The following is a 14,458-nucleotide window of genomic DNA, read 5'->3' as shown; positions in this document are numbered from 1 at the left end:
CTAATCAAAAATTCTTCTTCTTATTGCATTTTACAAAATGTCCCAACTTTTTTAGAAATGGGGTCTGTATAATAAAGGTTGTAGTTTTTACCTATACTACCTACTCACTACCACTGCATTACGAAATAAACTACCTAGAGTGTGGGTTCAGTAATAAATCAAAATATTAAAAAATCAAGATCACTAATTACAGTGTTTTACAGCAAAGATTGTAGTAGTTACCTAGACTTCTATTTTCTACTGCAATTGCAGTAAAAAATACAGACCACTACACGTAGCAACAAGTACTACTCTATTTTAATCTATATTAATTCTAATCAATTTTTAATGATTGTTTAAAATACTTTGATTTAATATTGTACTCATACTGTAGGACGATTGTTTTTTATTTTAAAATCCAAATTCACAATGATTACATAACAAAGAGACAAGTCACACCATTTTTGCCGTTATACACATTTGTGAAATTCCAGTAATTTCTTTTTGGGGCCTTTCCCTCATCACTGAGGTTACTAAAATCTGTTTAGCCCAGGGTTTTAAAATGATGTTCCTACCTCAGATGTAGGATTTTCCAAGTGATTATTTGGAATCTCAGTGCAATCAGCACTGGCAAAGGAATGCTGATTTTTTTAACTGATTCCAACAGAAAGTCACATGCTCCTCTGCCTTATATGTCTCAAATATTCCAGCATGTTTAAAAGGAATATGGAGTGCTGTTCAAATTTTTGAGCACAAACATCTTGAAATGCCCTTGCCACTAATCTTGGTACACACAGGACACACAGCACAATCTGTAATGCTGTAAACATTCTTCCTTCCAGACCATAGAGGTTGACCAGGATTTAGTGCTTACACATAAGTGCATTTAATGTTACTTTCATAGTTTTTTTTTTTGCTGTGTGCACTAAGGATTTGCAACAATTAACATGTAGCAAGTTCCATATAGCTTTCATAATAGCTTCCTTTACTTCCTTTAAGTATTTTGCCCTAAAAGGTTTAGACACAACAGGCTGAGTATTAATAGAAATATGTCTTATGTTTGTATGTCATGTTTGTGTGTCTATTTATTCTTCTCACTTGGTTTATTATAGACTGCTAAGAGTCCCAAACTTTGGTTCATTGTGCAACTTTGCTTGATGTCACGAATTCTATGAAGTAGCTGAATGGAGGGTAAGAATATGTTCTTCCAAGTGTGAGGCATATTTTGCACATAAAAGAGCAGATCCAGTACCACTGGATTGATGGCACAAGATCACCACCAGCCTTGGATGCTTAAAATACTTAAAACAGGTCTCCAAGTTCCCTTAAGATAGTCCTTATTTAAAATCTTTTCAAAGTTTTTCATCCTCTTAAATAAGAAACTCTTTATGACTTTGGGCAAACTATACTTTTGTTAAGTCTGTCCCATAAACTGATGACTTAACACATTAGGACCACCCACAAAATTATGTATGACAATTTTTTACATTTCAGACACAAGCATTAGTTATTAGATTTGTTATTAAATATGAATTATCCTTTAAGACCACAACTACATAACATTCTTTTGATTATACTTCTGCGAACTGTTCTGTCTGTTAGTAAACAGAGCATGAAGTATTAGATTTCAGATGGTTTGGTCACTTTTACTCAAACATGGTCACTTACATGATCATGGTTTGGACATAAATTATTGTAAAGCATTATAAAGTGCCATGCTCTGCCCCATAGAGACATTTAAGTGCAAAATGAATCAATGTAATTTGTACATTAATGACAAAAACAAAGCAAGTTTATTTACAATATTTTTTTGTAAAAAATGTAAAAATGAAAAAAAAAATCATCAGATTCCAGGCAAACAAATCCAGCTTCAGTATGTTAAACACACAATAAAACTGAAATTAAAAAGACTGTTTCAAGTGTCTTTTCTATTATTATGCTATATTTGGTGAGACCACGATTGTAATGCTCAGGCATCCCCCATCATAATAGAAAGGAACTCTTCTTGATTAACTGAAAAAGAAAAATTAGACAAGAAAGTGACCCACTGCAAAAACAAAATTCCAGAATTATGAGACAATAAATGCATTATTCTTTGTGTTAAAAAAAAAAAGACATTAGTGACACTAGAAGCCCCATTTTTGAACAGCACCCTATTTTTCTGCAAGACAGTTGGATTTTGTAAACAGGAACCATTTTCAGGGATTCCTGCAGGTAAAAATGTATACAATATGACCCTTATATTTTTAATGGAGTGAAGTGTACACAGCTTAAGACAGCTTAATAAAAGTAAAAAAAAAATGCAGAAAGACTTTTGTCATGTAGTGTTTACTAGGCCAGTTAAATAAGCACCCCATTTTTCTGGACATACAGTGAGATTCACTATTATTGGTACAATTACAATTAGTAAAGATCTATGTTTGTTCTGTAATGCGCTCACTTAATTGGGAAATATCATGTTTTACTACAATTTAATATTTGTAAAATAAAAAATTTGTAAACTGGACCAGTGACATCACTGTCTCTATATACAGGATGACATGGTGGGAACTATAGTGTGATATTACCAAACTACCTTTAAACTAATACATCATGGACTTCCTAGTTTACCCCAAAACAATAATAATTATTGGAAGTTGCTTTTCCCCCCAACCTTTTGTAAAATTATGAACAGGCAAATGTGACTGTTAATATCTGACAGTGTTTAAGCTCATCATTGTCCCACCAGAAACTTCACACTTGCCTCTCTTTGTAAAGTGGGTTTGGTCAGGCTGATACTGGGAGAATCTATTACACAAGCCCACCACTGCTGATAACTGAGTTTAAATCTTAGAGAATTTAAATCTTAGTAGTGCTGACATGATTGGCTAGCATCCATTAGTGTGGTTCAGTTGGCAATTTAGCTGTGACTAAGCTATTCTGATTTATTTAAGCATTTTAAGATTTATTTTGGCTTAACAAACAAAAAAGCTGCTTTGCAATGTTGATCTAAAGAAATGCAATGAATCTAGGGGATGTAGATTTTTTGGATAAAAAAATAAACCAGTTTTGTCCCTATGGTTTATTTTGAAATGGTTTTGTCCCCATGGTTTATTTTGGAGTCTTTTAGTATTTAAGTATTTACAATGTGCCAGCCTTTAAGACAAGAAATTTATGTACTTTGCATGAAATTTTGCCTGTTTTTTTTTGGCTGACAATTTGCCCGTTTCTTTCTTTTTTCTTTTTGCAACAGAAGTGACATAAGTCACTTATAGCCACTAATTCCATAAAAATGAATGGAAAATTGTGCAAGACCTTTTATAATAAAAACCTGCTTTTTTTCACTGCTTCTTCATCTGACTTGGGAAAGGTAAAAGTCTTTACGTTCCTTTCCATTTAAAAGAGTTTATACAGTGCATTTGAAAGGAATACAGTGCAATGAAAGAAATATGAGACTATGATAAAACACGAAACAGTTTTAATATAATTTTATTTAGTGGAAAAAAAAATATCGTTTAGTGGATATGTAATGCCTTGCCCCCAAGACATAATTATCACTTGTGCCACTGTTTGATGTCCAGTTATCACAAGTGTTTGACAGCAGTCTTTCACATCGATGTGATTAAATTCTGGCCCAATCATATCCACATGATTGCATTAATGAAGCCACAGTGCTTCATTAATGCACAGGGCTTTCAAATGTAAACTGCTGATTTGAGGTTCTGCTTGAGCACTTCAGTGGGGTCCACCTAAGGGCATATAATTAAAAGGAGACTGGCTTTGTGCTTCAGATTATAGACTTGTTAAATAACCCAACTGCACTGTAGCTTTAGATCACTGACCGATCAGCACATTCTCCCTTTGGATCTTCTGGTAAAAAGTAGAATTTAACAATTTTCTAACAAATACAGCAATTTCTTTTTTTGATGTTTTATGTGACTTCCTAGGTGAGAAGTCATTGCATTTTTAAAAGAATTTTGGTAGGCAGACTGATTCTAGGTCTGTCTAATTAATTATTATTAATTATTAAGTCTCTTTTTGTGGTTTGCTGGATTAACAAAGTCTCAAGATTGATTTGTAAAGTGTTCAATATTTTACTGATATACCTGTTCCAGAGTGATTTTACCTTTAAACTTTTAATTGCTACATATTGTACTGCTTGTTGTGACCTTAAGGTCGATTTTTAAAAATTGATGTTAATGTCAAAAATAGTGGTACACCTGCACACTTCTCCCAAAAGATTGGTGCAATTATAAATGTTTTGGTATTAACAGGTTTTTTTTGTTTGTTTGTTTCTTCTTCTGAGAAAAAGGTCAAATGTGATGTTCTTCCACTCAGAAATTGACTAGACAACATTACTGGCACTCTAAACTTAATATTTGGTAGCACATCATTTGTAAACAATAACTAAATCTTCCTGTAACCATGAACGAGTTTCAGACAGTTCTCCACTAGAATTCTGAACCACTCAGCTTTGCCAACTGCTCCAGGTCTTCAGATTTAGAGGCTGCCGTCTCCCAACTGCTGTTCTGAGATCTCTCCACATGTGTTTGATTGGATTTAGATCTAGTCCTGCAGCCTGGTAAAGAACTGTCTAGTCTGTTTTTGGATGCCTTTGAAGTATATTTTCAGTCATGGTCCTTAAATCCGAGTCATTAGATGTCATGATGCCATGCACAGTTAAGGCATGCAGTGTCTCATCTGACAACAGGATATTCCCCAGACAAAACATTTAAGTAAACTTGGGATTTCTATATTGCCAGCACCAGTAACTTGCCACAAGTGAGTTTGAATGAGTGAGAGACGCAATTACTCCTAAAGAGGACTATTAAATATTGGACAGCGTTGATACATGATCATTTAAAATTGTATTTTGTTGTGGTTGTCCTTGTAGGTAAAACACAACTTACATCACTGCAGAAAAAAACAAAAAATTTTTTGTATTTTGTATACTTACTCTCTCCATCTCTATCAGCGTCAAACTCATCAATCATAGCCTTCAGCTCTTCATCACTCATGTCCTCTCCAAGCTCTCTGGCCACACGCCGCAAGTTTCTGAGGCTGATCTTTCCAGAGTCATCATCATCGAACAGCTTAAATGCCTTTAGAACTTCTTCTTTTGGGTCTCGATCCAATATTCTGTCAGTTGCTAACAAAAAAAAAGATACACATTTGTCTTAGTATCAATACAGGTTAATGTTTTACTGTGTTTTTGAGGTATTTTTTCCATAAGGATGTATGGGAAACCTGTAAATCTGTTTCATGGTCCCATGGAACTGCATATATTTCATTATATACATATTATATATACAGTGTATCACAAAAGTGAGTACACCCCTCACATTTCTGCAAATATTTCATTATATCTTTTCATGGGACAACACTATAGACATGAAACTTGGATATAATTTAGAGTAGTCAGTGTACAGCTTGTATAGCAGTGTAGATTTACTGTCTTCTGAAAATAACTCAACACACAGCCATTAATGTCTAAATAGCTGGGAACATAAGTGAGTACACCCCACAGTGAACATGTCCAAATTGTGCCCAAATGTGTCGTTGTCCCTCCCTGGTGTCATGTGTCAAGGTCCCAGGTGTAAATGGGGAGCAGGGCTGTTAAATCTGGTGTTTTGGGTACAATTCTCTCATACTGGCCACTGGATTTTCAACATGGCACCTCATGGCAAAGAACTCTCTGAGGATGTGAGAAATAGAATTGTTGCTCTCCACAAAGATGGCCTGGGCTATAAGAAGATTGCTAACACCCTGAAACTGAGCTACAGCATGGTGGCCAAGGTCATACAGCGGTTTTCCAGGACAGGTTCCACTCGGAACAGGCTTCGCCAGGGTCGACCAAAAAAGTTGAGTCCACGTGTTCGGCGTCATATCCAGAGGTTGGCTTTAAAAAATAGACACATGAGTGCTGCCAGCATTGCTGCAGAGGTTGAAGACGTGGGAGGTCAGCCTGTCAGTGCTCAGACCATACGCCGCACACTGCATCAACTCGGTCTGCATGGTCGTCATCCCAGAAGGAAGCTGACACACAAGAAAGCCCGCAAACAGTTTGCTGAAGACAAGCAGTCCAAGAACATGGATTACTGGAATGCCCTGTGGTCTGACGAGACCAAAATAAACTTGTTTGGCTCAGATAGTGTCCAGCATGTGTGGCGGCGCCCTGGTGAGAAGTACCAAGACAACTGTATCTTGCCTACAGTCAAGCATGGTGGTGGAAGCATCATGGTCTTGGGCTGCATGAGTGCTGCTGGCACTGGGGAGCTGCAGTTCATTGAGGGAAACATGAATTCCAACATGTACTGTGACATTCTGAAACAGAGCATGATCCCCTCCCTTCGAAAACTGGGCCTCATGGCAGTTTTCCAACAGGATAACGACCCCAAACACAACCTCCAAGATGACAACTGCCTTGCTGAGGAAGCTGAAGGTAAAGGTGATGGACTAAACCCAATTGAGCACCTGTGGCGCATCCTCAAGTGGAAGGTGGAGGAGTTCAAGGTGTCTAACATCCACCAGCTCCGTGATGTCATCATGGAGGAGTGGAAGAGGATTCCAGTAGCAACCTGTGCAGCTCTGGTGAATTCCATGCCCAGGAGGGTTAAGGCAGTGCTGGATAATAATGGTGGTCACACAAAATATTGACACTTTGGGCACAATTTGGACATATTCACTGTGGGGTGTACTCACTTATGTTGCCAGCTATTTAGACATTAATGGCTGTGTGTTGAGTTATTTTCAGAAGACAGTAAATCTACACTGCTATACAAGTTGTACACTGACTACTCTAAGTTATATCCAAGTTTCATGTCTATAGTGTTGTTCCATGAAAAGATATAATAAAATATTTGCAGAAATGTGAGGGGTGTACTCACTTTTGTGATACACTGTATATATATATATATATATATATATATATATATATATATATATATATACAGGGATTGGACAAAATACATGAGACACCTGGTTTTAGACCACAATAATTTATTAGTATGGTGTAGGGCCTCCTTTTGCGGCCAATACAGCGTCAATTCGTCTTGGAAATGACATATACAAGTCCTGCACAGTGGTCAGAGGGATTTTAAGCCATTCTTCTTGCAGGATAGTGGCCAGGTCACTACGTGATGCTGGTGGAGGAAAACGTTTCCTGACTCGCTTCTCCAAAACACCCCAAAGTGGCTCAATAATATTTAGATCTGGTGACTGTGCAGGCCATGGGAGATGTTCAACTTCACTTTCATGTTCATCAAACCAATCTTTCACCAGTCTTGCTGTGTGTATTGGTGCATTGTCATCCTGATACACGGCACCGCCATTGGATGCACATGGTCCTCCAGAATGGTTCGGTAGTCCTTGGCAGTGACGCGCCCATCTAGCACAAGTATTGGGCCAAGGGAATGCCATGATATGGCAGCCCAAACCATCACTGAGCCACCCCCATGCTTCACTCTTGGCATGCAACAGTCTGGGTGGTACGCTTCTTTGGGGCTTCTCCACACCGTAACTCTCCCGGATGTGGGGAAAACAGTAAAGGTGGACTCATCAGAGAACAATACATGTTTCACATTGTCCACAGCCCAAGATTTGCGCTCCTTGCACCATTGAAACCGACGTTTGGCATTGGCACGAGTGACCAAAGGTTTGGCTATAGCAGCCCGGCCGTGTATATTGACCCTGTGGAGCTCCCGATGGACAGTTCTGGTGGAAACAGGAGAGTTGAGGTGCACATTTAATTCTGCCGTGATTTGGGCAGCCGTGGTTTTATGTTTTTTGGATACAATCCTTGGATACAAGCTTCCTCTTGCGTCCACAGTTAATCCTGTTGGATGTGGTTTGTCCTTCTTGGTGGTATGCTGACATTACCCTGGATACCGTGGCTCTTGATACATCACAAAGACTTGCTGTCTTGGTCACAGATGCGCCAGCAAGACGTGCACCAACAATTTGTCCTCTTTTGAACTCTGGTATGTCACCCATAATGTTGTGTGCATTGCAATATTTTGAGCAAAACTATGCTCTTACCCTGCTAATTGAACCTTCACACTCTGCTCTTACTGGCGCAATGTGCAATTAATGAAGATTGGCCACCAGACTGGTCCAATTTAGCCATGAAACCTCCCACACTAAAATGACAGGTGTTTCAGTTATTTTGTCCAACCCCTGTATATATACAGTATATATATATATATATATATATATATATATATATACAGTGTATCACAAAAGTGAGTACACCCCTCACATTTCTGCAAATATTTTATTATATCTTTTCATGGGACAACACTATAGACATGAAACTTGGATATAACTTAGAGTAGTCAGTGTACAACTTGTATAGCAGTGTAGATTTACTGTCTTCTGAAAATAACTCAACACACAGCCATTAATGTCTAAATGGCTGGCAACACAAGTGAGTACACCCCACAGTGAACATGTCCAAATTGTGCCCAAAGTGTCAATATTTTGTGTGACCACCATTATTATCCAGCACTGCCTTAACCCTCCTGGGCATGGAATTCACCAGAGCTGCACAGGTTGCTACTGGAATCCTCTTCCACTCCTCCATGATGACATCACGGAGCTGGTGGATGTTAGACACCTTGAACTCCTCCACCTTCCACTTGAGGACGCCCCACAGGTGCTCAATTGGGTTTAGTCCATCACCTTTACCTTCAGCTTCCTCAGCAAGGCAGTCGTCATCTTGGAGGTTGTGTTTGGGGTCGTTATCCTGTTGGAAAACTGCCATGAGGCCCAGTTTTCGAAGGGAGGGGATCATGCTCTGTTTCAGAATGTCACAGTACATGTTGGAATTCATGTTTCCCTCAATGAACTGCAGCTCCCCAGTGCCAGCAACACTCATGCAGCCCAAGACCATGATGCTGCTACCACCACCATGCTTGACTGTAGGCAAGATACAGTTGTCTTGGTACTTCTCACCAGGGCGCCGCCACACATGCTGGACACCATCTGAGCCAAACAAGTTTATCTTGGTCTCGTCAGACCACAGGGCATTCCAGTAATCCATGTTCTTGGACTGCTTGTCTTCAGCAAACTGTTTGCTGGCTTTCTTGTGCGTCAGCTTCCTTCTGGGATGACGACCATGCAGACCGAGTTGATGCAGTGTGCGGCGTATGGTCTGAGCACTGACAGGCTGACCTCCCACGTCTTCAACCTCTGCAGCAATGCTGGCAGCACTCATGTGTCTATTTTTTAAAGCCAACCTCTGGATATGACGCCGAACACGTGGACTCAACTTCTTTGGTCGACCCTGGCGAAGCCTGTTCCGAGTGGAACCTGTCCTGGAAATACCGCTGTATGACCTTGGCCACCATGCTGTAGCTCAGTTTCAGGGTGTTAGCAATCTTCTTATCGCCCAGGCCATCTTTGTGGAGAGCAACAATTCTATTTCTCACATCCTCAGAGAGTTCTTTGCCATGAGGTGCCATGTTTAATATCCAGTGGCCAGTATGAGAGAATTGTACCCAAAACACCAAATTTAACAGCCCTGCTCCCCATTTACACCTGGGACCTTGACACATGACACCAGGGAGGGACAACGACACATTTGGGCACAATTTGGACATGTTCACTGTGGGGTGTACTCACTTATGTTGCCAGCTATTTAGACATTAATGGCTGTGTGTTGAGTTATTTTCAGAAGACAGTAAATCTACACTGCTATACAAGCTGTACACTGACTACTCTAAGGTATATCCAAGTTTCATGTCTATAGTGTTGTCCCATGAAAAGATATAATGAAATATTTGCAGAAATGTGAGGGGTGTACTCACTTTTGTGATACACTGTATATACATATTTAAAAAAATCAAATATGGGTGAATCTAGTGTAATTGAACCCACTTAATTGGTTATTTGAATAACTAATGGCGCAATTACATTTTTACTCAGAGCCAAATAACACTTCTGATTAATAAAAAAAACTAAAGTTGCCATTGTCTTTTATTGATAAAACAAGGTGTAAAATATGTCAAAACCAAATAGATAATAAAAAAGAAACTGTAACCATTATAAATTAGATACTGCCAGTAATCTGACAGGGTTTCTGTGCACTGCAGTGGGAGCAGTTTTTTTATAAAAAATTATGTTTGCTTAAACTGTTTAATTTTATAAACAGTAGCACTAATAATATGATAATTTCGTTTTGATATTACAGTATTATGTTTTGTGATATTAAATACACCATATATGGACTGGTATTGACAGCAAGATGAACAATTAGTTTGTACAGTCACTTTCCAACACAGTAGGAATGTTTTATATGCAACCACTGTGAATTCAAGAGTAACTTACCAATCTCTTTGAAAGTTTCAAAAGTTATCTTTCCAGTGCCTTCTCTGTCATAATCTTTTAAGATCTTCAAGACATCAACTTTTTTAACCTCAAAGCCAAGAGCTCGCATTGCGACCTATAGACAGACATGTTAAAAATGTATAAAAAAAATGTCTATGTATGGTGATGATTGACTTTAACTAATTTTAATATGATAACAAGTTACCTTTAATTCATGATAATCTATTTCTTTATCTTTATCAGTATCAAAAAGTTCAAATGTTTCTTTGATCTCCTCTTTCTGTTCATCAGTTAGCTCCCTCCTCTTCTTCTTTTTATTCTTATCAACAGAAAGATCTGCCCTGGAATGAACAGGAATATATTTCTGTTTACTTTTTTATTACACTTGTTGCTGTTATAATAACACATGACAGCAGAAATCTGAACTGCCTTAGCTTACCCCAGAGTGGTAGAGAGAACAGAGTGGCGACACTCTCATAAGGAACCGTTGTAACGGGGGCAGGACATTTTTTTTGCGCAGCTTCCGGGTTGTGGAGCTCTGAAAAGTTCCAAACGTCCCATAGAGCCCCATTCATTTCCACTACTTAGCAAGCATTTTCAGCTGTATGTTGCTTTGTTTTAAAAAAATAATGAATTTGATGTCATTAATATACTTAATACTGTTATTGTTTAGCATCTGCTCAGCACTAAATGTTACATGTTCATCTTAATTAATAGGTATAACCGAATTTAGCTTAGTCAGTTAAGCTAAATTAATGACACTAGTCTTTTCACCTAAAATGAGTTGATTAATCAAGAGTCTTGTTACAGAAATGATAATAAAACATTAGAGCCATAATAAATCATTATACTTTTACTTTCATACTTAAGTACATTTGTGTACCTTGTCCACCACTTACATTAGACAAAATGAACTTGTGCATATTTATAATGAATTCATTCATGTATTACATGTAGGAATCAATTATTAATCACTCATGAAATAAGACATGAATTAATGCCATGTCATGTACCTGCACTATAATGTTTTTGGTACGGTAGTGTGTTTATGAATCTGTTCATTCAGTGCAGGTAAACCTTATGAATCCAACCACATGGCTTAGAGTTTTGCCAAAATTATTATTATTATTATGAATCCTCAGGTAAGTGAAGGGAGATTAGTTTATGCAAAAAAACAAAACAAAAAAACTCTTTAATCTCTGTACTGTATATTGTCTCTACTACTTAATGATATGGCATCATGTAATGTATGCTAATATAATGTACTGTGTTAACAAGAACGACCTATTAAGTCATTATAAACATCAATCTTCCACTTCGTATACCAAACTGACATTAAAGCAGATGCAGTAAATGTAAAGGCAGTTGAAAATACCCAGAAATTGCACAAATGTTTATTATTTACGGTTTAATATTTCATTCACTGCTGCCTGTCCCATATAAGAACATGAAAGCGCGGGGTTTGTTTGGAACTATCGGAGGGTTACAAGAACCACGTGACCACGTGGCGGCGAGATCAAGGAGTGTCGCAACTCTCTCTCTCTACGGCTCTGGCTTACCCTATTACTGAATAATGCTATGTGATATTACCACCGTTTATCAAATACAATGGTACCTTGAAACTCAACACCAGTTGGTTCTGAGAGTGTAGTTGAGTTTAAAATACGTTGATTTTCAAGGTATTTTTTTCCAAAAGGATGTATAGGAGACCTGCGTTCCATGGCCGCGTAGAACTGCATATACTTTAGGCTGATGTAATATAATGGGGTGGTTTTTGACACTTATACACTGAAATAACACAAATATAATATAAAAAACACTGAAATAAAAAGCTGATTCTTACAATTTCTCAGAACCTCGAGCTGTAACACAAGTTTAAAAGTGAAACAGTGAAAAAAATACAGATAAACACAGATACATGTGGACACTTTCAGAGTGAATCTGACAGTTATTCCACACAAATGCATTTTCGTCTCATATTCGCACTTTGATGACTAACTGTACCACTCAAGCTGAGCGCTGAACAAAGCGACTGTTCATTGTTAATCTAAAATTAAATAAATTATTTAAAAAAAATTAAAAAAAATAAAACTTTATACATTGAGTATAAGGAAAATGTTAAGTTTAAGGGTACAATTTTTTTGATAAAGGGCGTTGAGTTTAAAAGATTTTGAGTTTAGGGGACGTTGAGTTACAAGGTACCACTGTAAGTGTAATTTAGTCATTTGAGTAATTCAGGATTAAAATGCTTACTATAACAACTTTTACATACCCAGTAAATTGCATGAATGTTAAACATAATTATATAAAACATAAATATAAAAATTTATTCCGAATCCTGGTAGTTTTACTTTAAATAACGTTATTAATCATTCAGTTTAATTCAGTTAAACAAGCAAGATTAACATACTACAATATGAATAATTACAAATTAAATATATAAATATGGAAATTTCAATTATTGTTGTATTATTATGTGTATTATTGTGAAATAATTATTTAACCATTATCTAGTTGAACAAGTGTGCCAATATCTAGTTAATTTAATACATTGTGATTAATAGGCTTTCCAGTTGAATTATTACGTTTGAACCTGTCAGCTATGTCTTAAACAACCAAGTTATTTGGTTAAAATTGGTATGATATGACTTATAGTACTCAATTATAACAGCTAGGACATTAGCATTACCTTAACGATAGGCTCATTATCTTCAGCATAAACGAATCCAGAAACTAACACACGCAGACTAACATAAAAGTCAACGGTATCTTTACTTGAATAAAATCTTGCAAAATGACAGTTGCTCGGACCTGATTACGTTTTTGTAATAGTTTATCCTGTTGCTACGTAACACCGGCTATGTTCGAAATGTGTTCTTCTCGAAGATTTAATGAGTGGTTGCCAAACCACTTATTTAGCGCATTGCCGCCACCAACTGGACTGTAGCGCATCGTGATCAAAGGACGATATTCATTAATTTATTGTTTTTCCACCGCTTTATCCTGTTCATGGTCGCAGGGGGTCAGAATCACACGGAAACACCCTAGACAAACTGCCCCACCTACTGGGGGAGCACAGAGAAAGCTGTACACTAGCAGCACTATACATACACCTGCCACCAGGTGAGGGACAGTGGGTGACCATGTCACACACACACACACACACACACAGTTTTATTCTTATTACTACCTACATAAACTATTTTGTCTATTTGCGCTGTTTTTTATTTTTATTTTTTATGTTTCTGTAACAATTTTGTATGTATTGTGTTATTTTTTTCCTGATTTTTTTTTTTTTTTTTCCCTAAAACTTTAATTAAGCTTTGGCAATACAAATGTCCTTATTTGTAATGTCGATAAAGCTACCTTTGATTTTAAGTTTGAGTTTAAGTTTGAGTTTAAGTGTGTTTGTGTGTGTGTGTCTACCATATGATTGACTGGCAACCTGTTGTGATCTGGGAGAAAATTAAAGATGGGAATGATGGTGTTAAATTTGGGGAAGAATGAGGTCTGAATGTGGTGGTACTTGGTGCATTAAGTGTCTCCTCCTGGGACAGCCAGGACCGTGTGTGTTGCCTAAACACTCCTGTTCCTGAGTCTATATTGTGTTAGTGTGTGTTAGTGGTGTTCCGGTGTGTGTATGCATACCTGTCAAGTCTCCCGTTTTGTCCTGGAAACTACCGTATTTTACCCCTCTTTCCCGCCGTCCTCCCGTATTAGTATTTTCCCGTAAATTTCCCGTATTATATTATAATTTTAAAAAACATTCCTGTGCCTCTCCAAACTGAAATGTCACTAACCTCGCGAGAACTGCCACCCAGGCTGCTGCAAGTGGCAGTTCTCGCAAGGTTAGTGCGGACAGCGGGAACAAACCTGGAACAGGGAGAGATGGATGGATGCAAGGAGAGAGAGGGCATTCCTGCCAAAAAAGTAAAGACTGCATGTAAATATCTAGAGAAATGGGACATCGAATTTACCTTTCTAAAGAGGAGAAGAAAATAAAATGTGTTTCACTTTAAGACAAGCAATGTGTATATATGCTGAAAATATGTAAAATAAATAAATGTGCTTCAATTCCCTTTTGTGTTTTCATTTAGGCTGTATTATAAGAATTACATATGTAGGAATGTCCACAGCATTTCAGTGTCAACAAAGGTAGGCCTATCAGATTCTG

The 14,458-nt window shown here is 37.5% G+C and overlaps 1 protein-coding gene across 2 annotated transcripts; it reads right to left on the bottom strand.

The window, feature by feature from the left end:
- Positions 1-1,753: 1,753 nt before the first annotated feature.
- On the bottom strand, positions 1,754-13,116 carry cetn3 (centrin 3). 2 transcript variants are annotated; one of them, XM_063013945.1, is made up of 5 exons: positions 12,974-13,109; positions 10,490-10,625; positions 10,285-10,399; positions 4,916-5,107; positions 1,754-1,992 (listed from the first exon to the last, which is right to left on the bottom strand). In XM_063013945.1, the coding sequence occupies exons 1-5, from the start codon at positions 13,000-13,002 to the stop codon at positions 1,949-1,951; spliced, it is 516 nt and encodes a 171-aa protein (XP_062870015.1). In that variant the 5' UTR covers positions 13,003-13,109; the 3' UTR covers positions 1,754-1,948. The 2 variants fall into 2 exon arrangements, with proteins under 2 accessions (XP_062870015.1, XP_062870016.1); XM_063013946.1 differs by lacking the exon at positions 1,754-1,992 and adding an exon at positions 3,432-3,707 and having other exon boundaries at positions 12,974-13,116.
- Positions 13,117-14,458: the final 1,342 nt, after the last annotated feature.

This window comes from Trichomycterus rosablanca, chromosome 18 (assembly GCF_030014385.1).
Source record: "Trichomycterus rosablanca isolate fTriRos1 chromosome 18, fTriRos1.hap1, whole genome shotgun sequence".
Lineage (NCBI taxonomy): Eukaryota > Metazoa > Chordata > Actinopteri > Siluriformes > Trichomycteridae > Trichomycterus > Trichomycterus rosablanca.
The sequence above is the reverse complement of the archived record's forward strand: the minus strand, read 5'-3'. Positions and strand labels throughout refer to the sequence as shown.